This window comes from Melanotaenia boesemani, chromosome 6 (assembly GCF_017639745.1).
Source record: "Melanotaenia boesemani isolate fMelBoe1 chromosome 6, fMelBoe1.pri, whole genome shotgun sequence".
Lineage (NCBI taxonomy): Eukaryota > Metazoa > Chordata > Actinopteri > Atheriniformes > Melanotaeniidae > Melanotaenia > Melanotaenia boesemani.
In genome coordinates, this window is record NC_055687.1 from 8,033,144 (window position 1) to 8,055,206 (window position 22,063).

The window sequence follows — 22,063 nt, forward strand, 5'->3', positions numbered from 1 at the left end:
TGTTATTGTCATAATAATTATTTTATAAAGGGATTTTTAGTTTCTTTTCACTTTAACGGTTGAGCATTGGGTCTCGCGAGATTGCATTGTTACTCAAAGAAATTACAATATATCGCGAGATCAATGTGTTCCTCCCATTGGTATTCACGTACCCTTTACGTCAGATTTTTTAGAGTAATAACTTGAGTGCGCGATGCGTTGCGTACTTAATTGTACGTAGTTCTAGCAAAAGTAGTGAGAAGGGGAATGTCGGCTTGTGAATGATCGCTGTTTGAGGCGGCAGGGAGCGTTAACGTTATGGGTGAGACTGCTACAGTCAGCTGCTGTTACAACTTACCAAAAAACCTTATTCTAAACTGCTGTGAATAATATTTGAGCTAACATCGGTTGCTTTATTTTAACAATTTGCCGCTATTTAGCTTTAGCAGTTGTCTGAGAAACCAACGCCCAGTCCGCGTCCAGTTGGATGGGCTGCTAGCTAGCTAGTTGTTAGCATCGGTTTGCTTGCAAGCTGCATAGCCTAACGGGAGTGTCATTTCCTGTCTTTAGCTCTATAGCAAAGTATTTCAGTAAACACTTCTACATGTTTTACGAGGTACATATATGTTACGCTGGGTTCCAGTTGCATCTCTACACATCTGTATTTCAACGCTTTTCTCCCAATAACAGCAATTTGATAACCAGCTAACTTAATGGCGAATATTGGATTAAAATGCTCACCTAAACGCTAACTTCTATGCCTTAACGTTAAGTGGAAATTACGGGAAACGTGTTATAAGTGTTGTTTAAGTTTTCTTTCATAAATTAAATTTCCAAACATTATGCAAAATATAGTAAAGGGAAGGGCACTAGTAATAAATTTATTACCTAGGACATTTTCTAAATAACACGACAATACCTTATTGTCGTCCGTGTGCCAGAAATTTGTTCTCCAGCAGTGTGCGTTTAATATTTTTATTAACCTTATTAAACTATAGCATTTGGTTAGGCAGTCAAAGACTGGACGATGTCAGGTTAGGCATAAGGAGGTTACAGCTGCCATCTAATCTGGATTACAGTGGATCTACCTCAGAGTTCATGTTTTGACTTTAAACTTCATTGGCTTCAGATAGTGGCCTCTAAGTCACAAGTCTGCACCTGTTATATATTCAGTTTTTGCTCTCAGACTGAAACATCTGATTTAGTATTCAGCTAAGAAGAATCTTGAATTTGCAGCGCAATCCCCTACCTGCCACCACTTCCTTTAGAATACATCTCACACTACTGCAAAGGAAACAGTTATGATTTTGAAATCACAACTCCCCTCTTCCGTTTCCCTTTCTCTATTAATTCATCTTTACTCTGTTATTTAGGTTTAAAAATATTACAGATGGTTGTTTTATCCTTTTTTTTTCTTGCAAACTCAAATAGCATAATTCTGCTAAAGCTGCATATCCTGTAGGCAAATCAGCACATCAATTCCTAGAATCACACAGGAGACGTGGGCTGCTGTTGGCAGGCAGAAGATGCTCTGGCATGAGGGGGAAAAAAAAAAAAAAACTCTCTTAGACACAAGCTTAAAAGAAAGGCTGCAACTGTGAACGGACCTTGCTTTATGGCACTACTAACATTAAAGGAACAAATGGAGTGGAATATGTACAACGCAGGCCAACTGTTGGCACTAGTGCAGTTGCTCAGAACATGAATCTTTTTGCCTCAGGCTTCACCACTTGGGGAAACTGATTCTGGAGGCAGAATAGTTTGTCAGATGACCTGAGATTGATTTTTATCAATTTTTTTTCTGCTCCCTCTCTCTTTCTTTGTGACCCTGGGAATACTGGATTTGCCTGCACTCTGGGATCTATTATATTAATCAACATAAAACAGCAGTAAGTACAAATTCAAGTTACATTTTAAATAAATCAGCAGTTTTTCTCTCATACACAATTTTTGGACAGATTTATTGAATACAAAACAGAATGTGACATTCTCAATTGTAATTGAAAATGTATAGCAGGAATTAGCGGACATCTAGACTACCAATTTCTTATGATTGCAGCATTTCAGATGTAAGTGTACAGTATTTAAATAACGATACTAGCAGCAGCTAAGTATGTCAGACTGAATATCTTCATGCTTTCAATTATTTATATTTTTTTTAATCTTATTTTACAGCAACAAAAGAATCTTGAAGGATATGTCGGCTTTGCAAGCCTCCCAAATCAAGTGTACAGGAAGTCTGTGAAGAGGGGCTTTGAGTTCACCCTGATGGTCGTGGGTAAGAACACACGCTGCTTAGTCCTCAGTTTGCCCTTGTTTAGCTTGAATCGTTTTATTGTGTTCCTTGCGGTTGGCATTTAGAGTCCTTCAGTGTGGTTTGTCTTTGGGAGATAGATACAGATGTGTGTATGTGAAACCATATTTATACACAGGTCACAGGCACCCAGCCTTGTAGGATTAATTGCTGACTCTGGGAAGATTTGGAGCTTTGCATTTCTTCTGTGTTTAATCTCGATGGAAGATCCTTGACACTGTCTCACAGAAAAGAAACATTTGGTTTGGATTTATCTAGAACTGCGCTGAGCAAATCAGAAATGCAGACATGCTTTTTGAACGCTTAGATGTGGTGGTTGACATGGGGCCAAAATCCTCCTTGGATGATCAGGCTCCATTTGGAGGGAAAATGTGTCCCAGGGTCAGAACCATTTCCCGTGGCCGAACCAACGAAGCGTTGTCAATATGCATCAAAGTTTAGTCTAATTTAGTTTTTCTTCAGAGTTTTAACACTCTTTTAATTATTATTAGGTGGTTACGGCAGAACATCACTTAAAAAGACCCCTTGATTTTACTTTTCCCTTTTCCTTGCACTGTTCTTTGTAAAACTTATTCAATGGGTGACCTAGTGGGTCTCTTGGGCTTGCAAATACTTCAATCTGTTGTTATCAAATATCTTCATTATGGGAATAATTGCAGAGAAGATTAAAAATGGCATTGCAACAAGGATAGTAGAGAAAGTCCACTGGGTTTTCTGCTAGTTAAATTCATCCCATGGTTTTCACACGCAGAACATTTAGCTGTTCTTGGCTCTGATTAGCTACAAGCCCACATGTCCCTGCAGTGCCCACATGCAATGCGTCACTAGTGTGGTGTGAGAGAGAAAAAGAGGAAGAGAGATTGGTATTGCATTACCATCAGTGACTGGCACATCTATCAGTAGCTCATAAAACACATGATCCAAAAACCTGTTCACATTACAGAGCAGCTCTTTTCAGAGGCCTGTCAGCACTTCATATTGCAGTGAATTTAAAAAGCACATAGTTGCGTGCCTCACAAAATATTTCTGACAAACAAATGCTATTAAACAGACACCACATATTCCCCTTTAACTGAAGCTCTGGTGTAAGTGTTGCGTGGTAAAATATTGACTGCTGGCCATCAGCCAATGGCAGGCAGTACCAGTGGTCATTTCCACTAATGATCTTTTTCACTGGGAGCTTGGAAACAGGGCACACAATAGTTGACCAAGCTTGAGAAGTCTCTCAGACCACACAGCCAGCGAGTTGCACATAACAAGAAGCATTGTCCACATTGTTCCTTTAGCCTTTTAAGCTGTTTAACTCAGATAGATTGATAACATTGAAACATCATTGGCATCACTAAAAAGATTCCGTCTTTGTTTGAGGATGGCAGCAGTAGACCTTGAAGAATGTAATACAACAGGGTGAATTTTTATTTTATTATTTTTTATTATTTTTTTCCCCTAATATAATGATGCACTACTTTACAATCTCCTCGACAAATCTGGGCAAATATCAGAAGTCGACCCTCTGCCATTGCTGCGGTAGCATTTCAGAGTAGAACGAAAAGACAGTCAAGGAATCTGGAAGGACTTGTGCAGTTCTTGGCTGTTCGACTGGTAATGGTAAACTTCTATTGTGGGAAAAACAAAACTGAATGCAAAGAACACGGACCTTTAATTCATGGACTTTGCCCCTTGTCAAACATGGGCGGGGGCCATGGTGATGCTTTCTCTCCCCTGGTGGCAGTGGGTGCTCATCAATCCAGAGAGCAGAAGAAAAATAACTGACATGCTGTTATGTAAAAAATATAACACCAGGCTTTTTTTTAATAAAAGGACTGAGTATTAACTTGTTCTTTTTGAAAGGTAGCTTTAAATAACTTGATCTTCTGCAAGCTGAAGCCCCTAATATTAGGGAAAATGCTGGATTTTATTCCCCACAAAAAATATGGTAAATTTTGGTGAACAGTAAATCCAGCACTAAATTCTACGGATTACTATTGCCATCTAGCTTGAGGTGACACAACAGGTAACGTTTGTTCCACTAGTCAATATTAATGGGCTAAGAGACAAGGGGCAGTGCTGTTTCTGAGGGTAAATTACTAATTTTTGAGATGTTGTATAATTGAATGTTATTTCCTCTTATTAGGTCAACATCGTGACCAAAAAATAAAAATCATTCATTAAAACAAACAGATCCCGTACAATAATGTCCCGCAGCCCAAAGACTAGTGGTAATAAAACTATATCAAATATCTGACAAAAGAGAAAATTGAGCCTTTGCAAAAGTTTGATGCTTTTTCTTCTCCAGCTTTTGATAACTTATTAAAACAAGGTTTACATTTGATGTACAAGACAGCTGTCTGACACCATCAGTCCATGCATGCTACTGTCCATGTCGGCAGGCGGTATCACGTATGACGTAATTAGGACTCACCACTGCAGTAACGACGGCGACACAAGATGACACAAAACAACTAGCTGGGCTTGTCTTTACCCACTTGGATAAATAGTACACATCTAAGTGTTTTTAAAGTAATGATTTGTCCTTTTGTTTTTTACAGGGGAATCAGGACTGGGCAAGTCAACTTTGATTAATTCCCTGTTCCTAACAGACCTGTATTCAACAGAGTATCCTGGACCATCACATAGAATCAAAAAGACTGTACAGGTACATTCACACAAAAATAAACAATGTTGTGCACAGTCTTGAAATTAGATGGATACACCTGACTGGGGGCTGACTGGCTGTACAAACCTTAATGTAAAGGTTATAGATCAACGTACCAGGTACTAAAGCCTGCTGGCTAATGGAACAAATGTGATGATATACAGTTTTTATATGCCAGGACCAAAACACTTCTTTGGTCTTTTGGGGGGAGTGGGGGGGTTTCCTGAAGGACTGCATACCTTCAGGGGTTTTGTTTTTTTCACACAACAGACAGGAAATGCTGATGTGTTTCATCAGCCAATCAGAGAATTGTAAACAAGTCAGAAAATGTTGTAATATATTTATATTTCTTCTGAGTAAAACCCATGGTCCCACTATTGGCCCATCTCTGTATGTGTGTCAGCTATTAAAAGCTACTTAAAACCCCTAACCCTGATGTTTACTATATTAAAATGGCAAAGAACAGGTTCAGTTACATTTAAGGGCAACAAAAATAGCTGTTCCTAAAGTTGACCATTTTCAGATTATTCTGAATTCTTTGTGATGTGTTTGAATTGCCTGAGTTTCTTTTAATGGTTAAAACAAGTCAGACTCATCATTTGTTCCTACCATGCATGCCTTAATCTTTATTTTCCCAAATATGGTTCTGAATCTTGAGCCCTAAGTGCTGTCTGTCTGGCTTGTGACTGACAGAACTGCTATCTCCACATGCTTGTGTGCTTTACTGGTTTCTCTGCGCGGTTAACTAATGGCACAGCATAGGACGGCATGTTACTGCATGCTCCTAACTCCTGTTTTCTGCTGTATGTCTCTAACTTGCCTATGATGAAACTGGCTGATGTTGATAATGATTTTACTTTTTTTTTTTTTTTTTTTTTTTTTTTCCCACCCACGTTGTCAAAGTTTTTTTTTTTTTGTTCTTTTTTTTTCAGAAGCACAGTCCCTACTAGAAATAAACAGTTTCCCTGTCTTTTTTCCCCCTCCAATGTTAGGTGGAACAGTCTAAAGTCTTAATAAAAGAAGGTGGCGTTCAGCTGCTGCTCACAATTGTTGACACCCCGGGGTTCGGAGATGCTGTTGATAACAGCAACTGGTAAGTATTGCCACGTCTGCACCGCTCTGTTCATTATTGCTTTACTTATAATCTTTTATTCATGTCTTCCAGTATTAAAATCAAGCTTTTCAAGTTTTGGGGGTAATTTTTTTTTTTCTAAGCAGAATGTGTCATTTCTGTTCTGCAGCTGGCAGCCAATCATCGACCACATAGACAGCAAGTTTGAAGACTACCTTAATGCAGAATCACGAGTGAATAGACGACAGATGCCTGACAGCCGGATCCATTGCTGCCTTTATTTCATCGCCCCCTCAGGACATGGGTGAGTTTGGAAAACAATTTAATAAAATAGGTCATATTTCTTTTGGATGCTTTTCTACAGAGTGTCAGTTTTAAATATTGACATGGGGTGGAAGTAAGGGATACGTTTGGACTTTAGAAGGGAAAAGGTTGAGGGGGAAGGGTGTAAGAACAGTGAGAGGAAACGAGTTTAAAAAAAAAAGTGTAAGGAGGGAAATGCAGGGTCAGCCATGCCCAGTGGTGTAGGTAGCAGGTTTGTGGCTGAAAGTAAAACAAGAGACTTTTCAGTGCTGACAGAAACATATAGACAAGAACAGTTAATGAGGTGCTTCCTCCGTAAGCACCTTGAGTTAAAATGGCTCTTAGAAAGCAGTATACATCCACAACATTTCCTGACAGAATTAGCTTGTCCTGCAAAATAAGGGTTAAAACTTGAGTCTTGTAAAAGAGAAAAGGGGGGGGGGTGAGTTTTATGGAGCTGGCAGCATGCCCAGCAGATGATACTGATCACCAAGTGTTTCATAAAAAGATGACTGTGTGGAATTTTAATTCTAACGTTTATTATTCACAAGCCACCAGATCTTCTGTGGTTCATCGACAGCTCTGATGGGTTCGTGTTGCCTTTCTGTTGGGAGGAGTGTGTGCTCTGTGAGATGCTCTTTATGTCAGAGTAGTGAAATTGAAAAACTTAAGTGAAAATTTCCTTCCTCAAAAAAATAGAAAGGCAGAAATCTTATTTAAATGTGTATGTGTGTATTTATTTTTTTTGCCCACGTTGTTAAAAGGCAAATTCCTTCTGTGTATTCACGTATGAATAATCTTATGATTATGACTTACTGTAAACAATGATGAAAACCCTGTGCTCGTTTCTTTGTATTTTCTTTTTTCATTCCTCTGTCTTTTCTCTATGGGACATTGTTTTTGTACAAGCCTGTGCTCTGTACCCACACAAGCATTACTTTAGCCTTGAGGATGGACGCCATATGCTTCCACACAAACACACTCACAGACCATCCTCTCTTTACACCAGCTGACTGCTCTCACACAGCAGCACAATAAGCTCCAATAGAGAGAGAGACAGCCCGGCTCTCGCTCCCGCAGTTCAACTCTGGTGACTGGTTTTCCTTCAAGGTTTGAGGGTGATGACTTGGATCCAGTTCAGTTGATTTTTATAGATGGCCTCATTCACAGCAAAAGTTATGACAGGGCACTAGAGAGAATTTAAATAGTTTAGTTCAATTCCAGTGAAATATAATTATGTTTAATCCATTTTATTCTGACTCAAATCCAGTTAAAACTGTTTTAATTTAGTACATCATAATGGTATTTATCAATTAGTAAAAAGTTTATTAGCTAAGGGAAACAGATTGCGTTAGATTATATTCAACCCATTATCCCATTAATAAGTCGCAGTACTTCCATTTCTGTAATCTGCAGGTCCCGAAAAGCATTAAAAACATTTAAATCACGTCTCTTAATAAAGGAATAAAAAGTTATGGACTCAACATGGAGAGTCAAATTGCAAATAAGAATGGAGTAGTGGTGAATTTAGCGACTGTTGGTTGGTGAATCCTTTTTATGGAATTTTCTGGAACAGCTACACCAACTGAAAAGCTTGTAGTCTAATAGTGTGCAAATTAATATTTAAATTAATTAAAATATATGTTGTTGATACAGTTCAGTTAATGATCAATGTTTTTCATCATTTAGTAATGAATGACCTGCTTATTTTCCGGAGCGATACATTATAAAAAAAATGCGGTGTACTGCTACAGGCAATGTTGATGGGAATTTGTCTCCTCCATGGGCCAGCTGTTCTTTCTCTGTTGTTGTATTATAAAGTCTTCACACACCCACTATAATAAACATGATTAGGCCTGTCGCGATAAGCAATAAGTCAATTAATTGCACAGTAAGAAAAAATGAGTGCGATAAGTTTGCCGGCTGCGATCTTTTTCTTTTCTATCTTACTTTACCATAGACTGTGTATGACAATAAGTTTCACTATGGAGTATCTCGACTGAACGCTCTCGTTTTTTGCGTAGTGATCTCTCTCGCGTCGTACTTGACAGCAGCATGTTGCAGCACGAGACCGTGGTGAAGCACTAACCTGTGCGAGCCGGTATGCCGTGTTCACTGCTCATAAATCAGTCTGACACGCAGTAATGAGGGTAGATATTTCAGCTTCATAAACAACAATGACGCACAGTTTTTTGTTTTGTTTTTTTTTTCTCTCTATCTTTTTTTTTTTAAATACAATGGTACTAACTGGCAGTTTTACCAGTTTTCCATGTCTGAGCCCCATGTTTAATTTTTTTTTTTTATATATATTTTTTAAGGAGCTATTTTGTTTACAGAGCAGAGACTCTATCATACTTATTGTTTTTGGTTGTGTTTGGTTTTCATTCATTGTTAATGAGACTGAGAGTCCGTTCTATTTATCGTTTTGTTTTCTTATTTAAAATTTCTTCCAGTTCGAGTGTAAAATGTTCTTTAGAAATGAAAGTTTATTGATCTTTGAAAGAGTGTATTTGCATTATTATGGCACTGTCATTATATTAGTTGAAAGTGGTCTCAAAACATTATCGCTTATCGCAATAATTTCGGAGAAAATTTATTGCACAGCAAATTTGGTATTGCGACAGGCCTAAACACGATGAATATGTTTGAATCTATTGAGCCTATTGCATATTAACATCTGGTTTATACAAAGGTCAGTACAGCCACTTTTAAAACGGCGACCTCTCTAAGCCCTTCCCAGTCATTAATGGGGTAAGGCAGGGTTGCATCCTGGCATCAACTCTCTTGATGATGAAGGTGGTGTTTAAACAGGCTGCCATTAAGCTATCTGATATAATCTCAGACAATTACAGCTCACACAAAGAGGAGGCCTCGGGCCTCCTCTTTGCTCTTAATGTGAAAACAAAGTTATTGCTCATGGCATATTAAAATCTAAATTTGGTATTTGCAAGAAAAGCTGATTTTGGGCATGCAGGTACTTTGTTGCAGTGGTCAACCGAATCCACCAAAAACCACTTTATCCTCCAGATTTAGGAAATTTCTGATATGTTTTTGAGCCTTGAGAATTTTGATTGGGGGGGGGTGACTCACAAACACTAATGTTTGTATCTTGGGGGTCATGGCTCAAAAAGTTTGAAAACCACTGGGCTAGAAGATGGGGATATTCCACCATCCTGCACCTCAAGAAGAGTACTGCTTTCTGCACATCAGCATTGGTGAGATAGAAATTAAAGCAGTCCGTAAGTTCACGTACCTGGATCTTCAGATGCCATTGACAGAGATTGACTACAAGTCATTTACCACAACCAGTGGTCTTCTCTTGTTGAAAATCGTGAGGTTTGTTGTCACATCTTTCACAATGTCGTCTCCTCCTTCGAGACTGCTCACAGGAGTGAAGAAGGAGAAAGAAAACTGACAGAACGCCCAACCAGAATCAAACTTTCTGTTTCACTTGTTGTGGCCTTTATCGGCCACTTGCAAGCTTCTAACAGGTGTGAACACCCACCGTTACAAATCACCGCTAGCGAGGTCGAGCCATGGTGATGATTGTACTTAGGAACAAAATGCAGTACATTTCTTGTCATTGTTACTTTTCCAGATAAGTTCTGATAAAAACGGTCGTGTTTGGGTTAACTGCTAAATGACTGTAGAATAGAATAATTGTATGTAGTGGCTCACACAGCTGTGGGGACTTTGAGGTCATTTGCTACAAACATCAGTCTGCTGTCGAAGATTTCTATATTTGGTTTATTTAATATTTTCTCTCAGAAGGAACTTACCAAGAAACTGTCACCAAATCTAAATGTATAATCTAGAAAGGCCCCCAAAATATCCCATTTATTCCTTTTAAAGTTTTTTCTACAACACTTTGATTTATTTTAAACTTCTTTGAGCTTCTGAAGTTCTCGATCCACTGGTCAAAGATTCAGTACAGTTTGACAGTGTTTGTGTTTTCTGCTTGAATTATGTTCAGAGTTGGATGTTTATCTTAATCTGCAGACTAAAACCATTGGATATCGAGTTCATGAAACGGTTGCATGAGAAAGTCAATGTCATCCCTCTGATCGCCAAAGCAGACACTCTCACCCCAGAGGAATGCCAACAGTTCAAAAAGCAGGTCAGTGGTTTCCACAGTGCATGCAGCTGCAGGGAAAAAATTCCAAGAAGCTGCTTTTTTCTTTTTTTTTAATATCTTTAATTTAGCAGTCGTTGGTGTGACTGTGACATTATGCATAACTTAGTAGACTCAAATGAGGAGCTCCTGCTTTTATGTCAGGTCAGTTTCTGTTATGTAATGGTCTTTGTCTTTTATTGTTAGGGGTGTCCTCATATTTTTGAATCTAAATACAAGAAGGATGTAGTGTTCCATGGCTCAGTTTTTGCTGTTTTATGCTTTCTTAAGCTAGATTTATACTTGTGTGGCATTTGCGTTGTGTTGGTCACGGCGCCTCCATCGAAGGCTCCACGTTGGTCTGCGGAGGCTTGACGTTCACCTCTTCCAGACCTGACGTGCACCCCTGCTATGCAGCACGGTTACATGGAAGTACTCCTTTGTGATTAGTCAGTTCGTGATTATGTATTTCCAGATTTCTGGAGATTCTCCTGAGTTTGTGCAGTGACCAAATCCTACGCTGGAGTGCGAGAGCACATTTCACCAGCACCAGCTACGCCAGCCGTACCGTACACAGACATATAAATCCAGCTGTACAGATATTGGCTGTTCTTAGTACTTTTTATCAGCCATGTTGAGTGAATTTGAATTAATTTAAGGTGTTTTAAAATGACACCTTTAGGATTGAGCTGAGATAGATTGGGCCATGAATCTGTGTAACTCATTTAAGGATGTGTGTAATCAGACTTTGTAGGTTTCAAAGCAGTTTTTTTATGATTATTTGTTTTGGTTTTAATAAAGATAATGTGGTTTGCTTTCTCTAAAAGTATGAGTCGAATGTGGCTGCTGCCTTGTTAAGCTATTTCCAGTCAGCAGTTCTATCATTTACCTAAACAACCTCTCTTTTCCTGCTAGATCATGCGGGAAATCCAAGAGCACAAAATCAAAATTTATGAGTTTCCTGAGACAGATGATGAAGAAGAGAACAGGCTGGTGAAGAAGATAAAAGTATGTCATCTGCCACATCCACACTTTATATCACAGAGTCAAGTGTTGACAACTCAGTTTTATAGTCTTGTATTTTTTATTTCAAACACACTGTTCTTCTGCCAGGACAAGCTGCCGCTGGCTGTGGTAGGAAGCAACACCATCATCGAGGCGAATGGCAAGAAGGTCAGAGGAAGACAATACCCGTGGGGGGTTGCAGAAGGTACAAATGTTTAGTTGAAATTTGTATAATAATATAATAGTCAAAGATATTGTGGTTGATTTTAAGGTGTAGGAGTGGTATACTGCTGTACAATAAAACAGACAATGCAGTATTTACCCTTTTAGGCCTAGTGAAGTGATTTTTCTCTTATCATCCTTTCTAGTTGAGAACAGTGATCACTGTGACTTCACTATCCTGAGGGACATGCTTATCAGGTACTGGGAAATGCATGAACAACAGGAAACTCGTTTATTTACATGATTTACTGTCATTAAGACAACATCAAGCATTTCAGAAGAAAGTGGCTCACAAAGAGCATTTAAAATGTCTATTGTCCATCTTCCACTCAGAACTCACATGCAGGACCTGAAGGACGTGACAAACAACGTCCATTATGAAAATTACCGCAGCAGGAAGCTGGCCGCTGTCACTTACAATGGAGTGGACAACAATAAGGCTAAAGGACAGCTGTCCACCAAGTAAGTCCTGGATAAAGAGGATTACAGACAAAATGTGACGAGTTCTCTAGCACCTCTGAATTCCTGGAAATGTTATTTTAGCAGAAAAGATTATCTGAAAGTTATGCTGCAAGAATGTTTATAGCCCATAATACGAAATTTATTTTCGGGAATATAATTCTATTTTAATTTTAATGATGTCATGAAATATGTCTCGATTAATCTGTTAATCACAATTTATACAGTAACTTTGGTATTTTAGGATTTCTTAAATTTTAATGTTGTGATTTTTCTGAGTTGCACATGTTAAGGCAAGATACTACAGATGTTTGAAAACATATTTTTTTTTTTTTAACTACAAGTTTTCTAATATTTTATCTCTTTATATGCTATTTAGGTATAAACTATCAAAATGTACCCTAAACTTCTTCCGTTTTCAGATCATTTCAGATAAAGCCCGGATAAAATTTGTTGGCATATTAAATTTGTATATAGAGTATTTTGGAATTCTTTTTTTTTTTCATCAACTTTCAGTTTAAAAAGAAAATAGATGTTCTATAAATCAAAATAATATTGACTTTAATAAACAAAGCTGTAGTAAAACCCTTCAGAATATTGATAGAAATTGAGGAGGCACATTTGTTGAGTCATAAAGGTCGTGGTAGCTGCTTCCGCTTGTACACGAGGCTTGTATGACTCTAATTCATCATCTTTCACCCGGTTAACCCAAAATGTACTAACGGTAGCGTCGTGTGTGTCACACAGTTCTCATTAGCTCACTCGCGTATCTACAAAGAGTTTGCCTCAAATGCAGCGTTGTAGGAAGAATTATTTTGAGAGAAATTATTTAAATGTATGGATTGTAAAGTGCCATTCATTCTTACTGGAAACATCTGGACCATTTGTTTATTTGTAATAGTTTTTTTTTCCCTGGAACATTTGTTTAGATATGCTTATGTGAAATTATCTAATGGATTAATGAAAGATTTTTATATATAAAGAAAGGACATCACTGAAGCCAAATATCTCACATTGTATATAATAATATTAATAATAAACCCTGGTTTTGCCTGTAGTATCTTGCCTTTATATGTAATGGTTTTATTTTATTTATTTTTAAGCATTATGATGGACTCCAATAGAAAATGATCAAAAATCATTGTTTTCACATTTTGTTCTCATGATATTGTATAAAGTATTTGGGTTACAGGATCCTTGACTGCTGATCCTCAGTTTGAGGTGTGAAAACCACTGCAGGATTTTTGTTCTTACCTCTTATTACTGCTTTGCATCACATTCATTTTGAAATAATTTTCTTTTTGTGCCTGATTTCAAAATAATTTTGAATTCAGACACAATGTTGCTTTCTCGTTAACTGTAATCACAAACCGACGGCTAACTCATTAAGCTAAATTAGTAACACTAGACACCTCACACTGCTGATGCTAACACACAGCTAAACATCTGATCACTGCTGCTAATGTGACACCCAGCTCACAAAATCAGCTGTTTTTTTTCATCAGCATTGAAACTGTAGCACGAGTCACTGAATACATTTAATTATATGGTTTTATTTCAGCGCATGACCTCATCATTGCATGCTTTGTGTGTCTGTGTTTGTGTGTGTGTGCGTGTTTGGTTGTTTGTGTTTTTGTTTTGTTTTTTTTAGACTTGACACAGTTGAAGGAATGTAAGTGAACATCTTTACACATATTTTCCTGTTTACAATCTTTGTATTTTCCCTCTCCTCTTTCCTGTTTGCTGTGTTCAAGAGTTTTGTCTTCTCCTTTCATCTGGTCCTGACTTGCTGAAGTCAGCTGATGTTTTCATGGTTTCCAGAGGAAAACTGATCTGCTGCGCTTCCATATAACCACTTTTCCCAGCCAGGATTGCCATGCTTTTAAAGTTTTCCCAAATGACAGTCTTTCCACTTGTAATGCTGACTCCACCTGCTATAAGCCCTGCTTGCTTTAACAGCAGAGACCTACACATGAAATGTTTGGATCAGTTACCAACGCCCAAACTTTTCTCAATTTGTCAGGTACTGAATTTTTCCCAAGCTTCTTTCAAACCATTTAGAAGGAAACAAAAAGATGGAAAATCTTTCACTCGTGATCGATCCAACCACTCTACTGTTAGGACACAATTGATTTTAAACATTTTGAAGCTCCAAACCAACACAACCTAGTATTCATGAGTGAGCACAAGCTTCAGACTGGTTCACTTCTCAGCCTCATATTTCTGTACATTAACAGTAAAAACCTAAAACTTTTAAGTTAAAATTTTGTACATATTAACAGCTCCACGTAGTTCATGCCTGGTCTCTGCAACAAACTTCTGTGGTGAGCTTTTACTAACATTTAACCCACACCCACCACTAACATCATGCTCCCAGGTTTCTTGCATTAGCTTTTGGATCTGTCCTGCATTTCTAAAGAAAAAAATGCACCATGGTTTACATCCTTTTCCTGTTCCTGTCACAGCTTGTGGGATTTGGTCATTCCTTAAGCGTTACCTATAACTCCCTCCTGCACCCTCCATGTGTTGTGTGACTGGTGAAGGGGGGTAGTAAGAAGAGATATGTGGCCTAAAGATTGTCAAGTTAGCTTCTTAATCTTCTCTCAGCTTTAGGGATACGATTTTCTTTTACTCTGTTTTTTGCTTGTTTTTCTTTTAATCCACTTTTTTTTTTCGAGCTTTGTTAGCCAGAGTATTATGAGCAAAACTACAGAGCAGTTAGCAGCAGTGGCATAGAACTAGCATAAAAGTAAAAGTTTGTATATCCATGCAGCTGATGTAAAGAGACAGTATCCTGTAAATATAGAAAACGTAACAGGCATGTGAAGAATATTTTTGGTAAAGAGTTCCATATTTGTAGATCTGTATGCAAAAATACCCAGTTTCCTTAAGTAACCAGGTGGATTACATAGTTAGGAAGATTCTTTTGTGGCGGATCTATGATATAGATTGGAGCAAGACCAAAGTGAAAAAGTGAAGAAAAAGAGTAGAAAAAGTTTCACGCGTTTGATTCAGATTCTTGTTATTCAGAGTTAAAATGCAGAATGTTTTTCTATCTTTTCCTCTTTCTGTCTCCTCCTTAAAGCTGCTCCAATCTGCATGCGAAACCACGAAGCAGGGATGATGTGCTGTAATAAGATTTCTGTCTGCACATCAAATTGGTTAAAAAAAATCGAGTTTGTTTAATAAACTACAGTAGATTGTATAATTGGTGGCATTACTATTCATATTCGCAGCGTGTACTAATGATTGTGTGTGTGTGCTGGCAGGGCATGTGTAAATCAGTGTGTGTGTGCTCATGTGCTCTCCGTGCAGGAGTCCTCTGGCCCAGATGGAGGAGGAGAGACGGGAGCATGTTGCTAAAATGAAGAAGATGGAGATGGAGATGGAGCAGGTGTTCGAAATGAAAGTCAAGGAGAAGGTGCAGAAGCTCAAAGACTCTGAAGCAGAGGTAAAACCCACACACACACACACACACACCTGTTCCTCAACCCTGTCTGGGCTACTTCCTTCCTCTTGTGCCAAAACTGATTGAGGTTAAAAATGTGCAAAACTTTATCGTTGAATGATTTGTGGTTATGAGTTTGCTGTGTTGAATGTGTGTTTCTCACCCCTGAAATCATGTTTACACAGCAGTTACCAACATACACTGTGCATGGCCTTTACTTTTCACCATTACATTAAAAAATGTGAAGGCAGAGTTGATGTTACTGACTTTTAGACCAGTGGTTCCCAACTTTTTTCTGAAAGACCCCGCTTAATGCAACTACCAAAAAGCCCTGACCCCCCCACCCCCACCCCATGTTTTTATACAGTAATGACAACTTGATATAGAATAGAATAGAATAGAAAATACTTTATTAATCCCTTCGGAGAGCCCTCAGTAAAAACTTGAAAAAGAGCCGGACAAAATAACTCCAATGTGTGCAGGGAAAACGTCCAGTTGTTTATCATCCCCTGAACTTTCTGCCCTGAGCCGGGTGTTAAATCCCTGGTTTTTCCCCATCAACACTGCTGCCTTAAAGCAGGTTGTTGGGACCAGATTGGTGGACATGACAATGTCTTGTTTCAAGCAATCAACTTCAATATATTGCGTATAAACGATGAGCAAAGATTTGTCCCACTGTTGTTGTTTCAGCCACATGAGTCGCTAACAGAACATTCCTAAACTTCTCATGCAGCAGGTTTTACCATCTACAGCCATTTGACTGTGCTGTCTGAGAGTGGGGCGGTTTCCACTTTTTCTACTGCATTTTATTAATATGGTGCACAGAAAATCAGTGTTGGCAGGTTAGACAGGAACTACCCCACTAACTTCACTAGTTTGCTGATCTCACTAAACCACACAGTACATGGATGAAAATTAATTGGATGCACATGTCAGTGAGGTGTGTCCTAAAGCTGGATTTATACTCGCATGGCGTCTGCGTAAGGTTGGTTACACGTAGCTGATGCCAGTGAGTGTGTTCTTGCACACGAGCGTAGGGGGTACGCACCGTTTTGGTGTCGTGTTGTGGTTTCTCTTTCTAATCTGAAAGTGGCAGAAGGGGTGGTATCGGCCGGTAAACTCACCAGGACGAAGCTCTTATGATGATTCATTTTAGTCCCGATAGGTAATTCCTGTTTTAAAACATCAATGATGTCCAACACAGTGCAGTGTTTATGAGCTTGTGGAAGGAAACGAGGAAATAATTCAATCACCTTTTTTTTCTTTTGATCCACTGGGTGTTGTTTTTAAAAGTGGCAGCTATCACACAAATTCAGCAAGGAGATCCAGAAATCCAGAAATGCGTAATCCCAAACGGACCAATCACAAGGCAGAACTTCCGCATAACGGTCTGTGTAGCAGAGGTGCACTTCAGGTCTGGAAAAGATGCACGTCAAGCCCCTGCAGACCCATATGAACACCGAAACAGAGCTCACCCTGACCCCGCCGAGTATAAATCCAGCTTAATAAGTAGCATTTGATTTTTCACTAAGGATAGAAGTTTTAAAGTATCAAAGTATTTAAAGTATAGCAGATTTTTTTATCCAATCAGTAAGTTTTTATGATTTTATCTAATGATTCCTAATTTTGAGATTCATACAGTCAGAGCCTAATTTATCCTACTGGACCTAAATTTTATTCATATTAGTTTGTTTTTTCTTTAATGAAGCAAATATGAAGTTATTTTTAAATGCTGCCTAAAGAATTTGACAGTTTTCCATTGAATAGTTTAAATTAGCACATTATCGCGTTAACACGTTAATTTATTAACGCCGATGATTATTTTATCGCACATTAACAGAGTATGTTTCATAATCCATGGCTCACTGGCTCTTAATTCCCATACAAAGGAACCAGAGTCACAGGAGGGTTTACACCTCCGCCCGGCCTCCCGTGTCCTATGACACAACGTACTGGATGAAAACTCATTCCCGTGTTTGTTTCACCAAAACATATGTGACAGAAAAACGAGTGAAACTTTTCAGACGTCCTGGTGAAGAGCGTTTCAGTCGATAGAGTTGCTCCAGATATTAAAGTTCAGATCTCAGATAATGTGTTGGTGTTTAATAAAACCTACAACGAATATTGGATCCATTTTAAGCCGTAATATAACTTTCCTACAATGACCAAAAATTCAGCTTGTTTAGATGTGCGTGACCCCGTGATGGACATGAACCGGAGCAGGAGAATTAAAATCTTTCTATCCTCATCTCCTGGGAGAGTTTTAAAAAACGCTGTTTGTGTCCGATTTTTTTAAGGTGATTAGCGTGTTTTTCGACACGCTCTCTTACGGGGGCGCCGACGGAAGCTCACCTGTGTGTATGCACACACGTCTGCGTGTGGTCACATCAGGGTGAAACTCTGAGCGCGACAGGGAGCAGCCATGACACGCTGTTGTGGAAATCGGTTGATTGACATCGCTGTTTCGGTTTTAGTAAAAGAGCGCAGTATAAACCTGAAATGTGACTTTAAATGACTTCTGTTGTGACTTGGCACTGTAAAAAAAAAAAGATGAAAATAAATTAACTTCATGTTGTAACATAGTGGTGGGGGAAACATGACTCGTAAAGTTGCTCCCATCCCTCATAACGCACTTCAAGTCTGCTCCAAACAGAACAAAACCACTTTTTTTTTTTTTAAGCATTTTCATTCACCTTATTTGCATGTCTAAATACATCAGAATCAGTGGAATTTGTCTTTAAGTACAAAAGTATTTTCACCGTTCAGTTTATTCAGCCATACATTCCTCTCCCAGGAATTACCCGACACACAACCGATTAGGTTAGTTGATTAGCTGAGGGGATAAAAAGCTTCTGTGTCTGCTAACCACTGCTGTCTAAGCTCACCCCCTCCTCTCTCCTGCTTCACTCCAGCTTCAGCGGCGTCACGAGCAAATGAAGAAGAACCTGGAGGCTCAGCACAAGGAGCTGGAGGAGAAGAGACGCGTCTTTGAGGAGGAGAGAGTAAACTGGGAGGCCCAGCAGCGCCTGGAGCAGCAGAAACTGGAGGCCTCCAGGTACCAGACACTCAGCTTCACACATCTCCTGGTCTATGTCTTTAATTTGTGTGAATACACTTCTTATCTCAAATCCACAATCTATGGAATTATTTTTCCACTCCAATCCTATTTTACTTAATCCACTAATTTTTATTTCTTTTATTAAACATTTTCAACAAAAATGGAAATGTTCAGATCTCTTCTAGTTTGTTTGCTACCATAGATTTTATTAGTTATAAGCTGTTTCCATCCAACTGTGTTATAAATTTTTACCAAGTAAAATCCTAATTTCATGATCTGTTTTAACCACTGTTGTTCTGGGATTGTGAATAATTGGTCCATTAACATTAGTGGGGGGTTTAAACTGTCCATCCAGAACAAAACGATGTAGATGAAGGCGCATCATTCAAATGTCAGAGGAAAACAGCGGAAAGACATAAGACGATGGACAGAACACAGTGGACATTAGAAACTGTGGTACATGCATGTGGTTTGTGTATGCAGTTATTTACACTCTGAACCGGTTTTTATTTGACAATTACTTTAGGTGATATTCAAGTTTTACTTGTCTCCTAATTGAAAAATGACCTGGTGGCTTTTGAATTCAGTGGGGCTAAATTCAGTCAAAGGATTAAAGGGATTTATTGCAATAACTTGTAGACAATGGTCAGAGCGAGAATCAGAAATTTCCCTGATGGCTGAGCTAAAACTAAAACCGACTCAGAGGGAATTTTTCCCCAGCAGAAATGTTTTCAACCACTTTCTTAGTGGTTTGGGCGAGAGCTGTGCTGTGGACATTTACATTTTGTCCCGTCACTTCTATGTCCTGCAGTAACGGAGTCTGTGGAGCAGTAAAACCGGTCCAGTTGGCAGCTCTGTTAATGAGAAATAATGCAGTAATAATGTGTCTGTTAACGGTGTGAGGCAGAAGTGGCAGGAGCTAAATATCCACAGTAAAGCTGTTACTCACACTGCTATATCATTTTTAAGATAGTTAAAAATGGGTTTTGCTTTGTGGCCTTATTCTGAGTAGCTTGTAGTTTTAGCTCACCTGTCAGGAAACCACCTGATTCTCCAAACAGTGAGATCTCTAGCCGCTGTCTACTGCAGGTAAGACTCTGACACACAGTTTGCTTAGTGTTGTTCAACCTGGAAAGAGTGCTCCAAAGATTCGATGAGATTAAAGTGGATTTTTAATTACAGGTTTGCATATTGATGATGGCTACCGCATCCTGCATTTGTTCAGAGCATCTGTATTAGATGAACTCAGAAATTAACACTACAGATATGCAAGATGTAATGTTGAAGGTGACTGGAGACGCAGTGTTGGAGCAAATGTGACCAGATACTTAATGCCCTTAAGAGAGTTTCTATACCACCTACAATCTGGAGCTGTTGCTTTTCTGCTAGGATCTGAACATCAACTAAACCTAAACTACAAACCTCCTTCATTGTCTCTGTTTATAGTTTACATCTTCCAGTTCCAGATATTCTGTATAGTTTGGGCGCACTGATGTGTTTTAAAGCAGCAAATACATGTGAAGTTCAGCAAGCTGTTCTACATGAACGCGATGTTGGAAGGCAAATATTTATTTCCATGTGGTTCCATACACGTGCTGACATTTACTAAATTTACACCTGTACGTTTCTTCTAATGTAGGCGGAAGTATAAACTTCGATTTCTCTACTAAATTACAATAACACACCACTCAGTTTAATAATTTAATTTCCCTTTCTCCCAGTTTCACAATCGCAGATTTACAATGACACATTTATCCTCAAAGAAAAGCACCGAATAAAAACAAAAACATACTTCTGGCTTTAAACAGTGTCATCACCATCCTGCTGTTCTTCAAGCTAATATTCATTTTAAATGAGCATTTTATACCTTCTTTTAAAATAGATGTTTTGACTTTTCTTTCATTTATATATTAGACTGTTCCATGATTTAAAAAAGAAGTTTTTAAACTAAATGAAACCTAGAAATTTTCATGCTTGTAATTTATTTTTTTATTTTCTGATGACCAGGTTTTGCATCGTTTAGCTTGTATATAACCCAGGACGGCAGTGTTGTGCCCGCTTCCCCCGAACATAATTAACGTGTGCTTAATCTCGTGGTCCAAGATCACACCCAGGATTTTAATTTCTTATGGATCATTATGTTTCCAGTCATGTTTGACAACAATAAACCGATCAGCCGGGGGTTTGACGGCAGTTTATTTTAAAATAATTACTTTTTATTTGTGTTTTTGTTTTCTGTTGCAGGACTCTGGAGAAAAACAAAAAGAAAGGCAAGATCTTTTAGAGACAGTCAGCAGGACCACCCCAGCTCGAGTTGTTATTGTTTGCCAACGTTGCTGGTCAGAACGCCCGTCGAGGGGCGCTGACACCCCCCCACCTCCTCTTCCCTCCCCTCCTCTGTTCCCCTCCCTCTCTCTCCTGTGCTCCACCTGCTCCTGCCGCTAAGAGGGTGTAACTGTGGGCGGTTATGTGTATGTGAGGGAGGCGGAGGGGTGGGGGTGTGCGTGTCCAGCCAGAACTGCAGCCACAGACCCCCCCCCTCCCCCACCCCTCGCCTCGGGACTCATCAATAAGGAATGTGTTTACCTTTTAAACGAGGAGTAACCCCATTTTAGTAAGGCCAAACCCATATTATTATTATTATTTTAATTATTATTGTTGATGTTTATTATTGTTGTTGTATAACTCAATACTGTTCCAACCTACTGCTTTTTTCCCTCCCAAGGTTGCTTTTAAAAGGTTTATAGAGAGTCAAGACAAAAAAGAAGTAAATACCCGAGAATCATGTGTAACTATTGTACAATCAGATTCTGGTGAATTTTATGTTTACAGAAAAAAAGAAAATGACAGTATTTGAACATTAACCTGGTCTTGTGTATTTAAGTCAGACGATGGCAAGGCATTAACTAATCCTTCCTGTTTTGTTTTGAGTTTACCTGGTAAACCTGCAACCCTCATCCAATCATTGCCATAGCCTAAAATAAGACCATAACAAGAGAAAAACCCCAGATGAAAAACAAAAAAGATAAAAAAAAAATGCACCTTGGGCCTTTTTATAGACTTAAAAAATGGTTACAGCTTCTTATATTCTGAATTGTAATACTTTTTCCTCTGTGTTTAGCTACTTTCAATAGCCTTGGACCATTTATAATGTCATAAGTGTTATATTTCACTTTAGTTTATTTTTCTATATACCGAGCCAGCTGAAGTAACGACTTCTTTTGTATGTTTAGAAACTCCTCTGAGACTGACAGCAGCGTTTTCTGTTAAACTTGTGTTAAAAGTGATCATAGATGCTTTTAAAAAAAACGATCAGTGGGAAATGAAGAGTCAGCACCACATTTTGCTTTGGCTATGTACTCCATCTCTGTATTTTTTATTTTATTTTTCATTTGTATTGTACAAAGTCACTTAATAAACCTGTGATGGTATTTAA

General features: G+C 38.6%; 1 protein-coding gene across 2 annotated transcripts; it reads left to right on the plus strand.

Annotated features, from left to right (window-relative positions):
- Positions 1–163: 163 nt before the first annotated feature.
- sept7b (septin 7b) lies at positions 164–22,058 on the plus strand. 2 transcript variants are annotated; one of them, XM_041987331.1, is made up of 15 exons: positions 164–301; positions 426–427; positions 2,155–2,257; positions 4,843–4,949; positions 5,942–6,042; positions 6,191–6,325; positions 10,324–10,441; positions 11,351–11,443; positions 11,549–11,645; positions 11,809–11,860; positions 11,996–12,124; positions 13,773–13,793; positions 15,437–15,572; positions 18,482–18,624; positions 20,872–22,058. In XM_041987331.1, exons 1-15 carry the CDS (start codon positions 298–300, stop codon positions 20,909–20,911), a joined length of 1,281 nt encoding a protein of 426 aa, XP_041843265.1. In that variant the 5' UTR covers positions 164–297; the 3' UTR covers positions 20,912–22,058. The 2 variants fall into 2 exon arrangements, with proteins under 2 accessions (XP_041843265.1, XP_041843266.1); XM_041987332.1 differs by lacking the exons at positions 164–301; positions 426–427 and adding an exon at positions 1,351–1,868.
- The last annotated feature ends 5 nt before the right edge of the window (positions 22,059–22,063 follow it).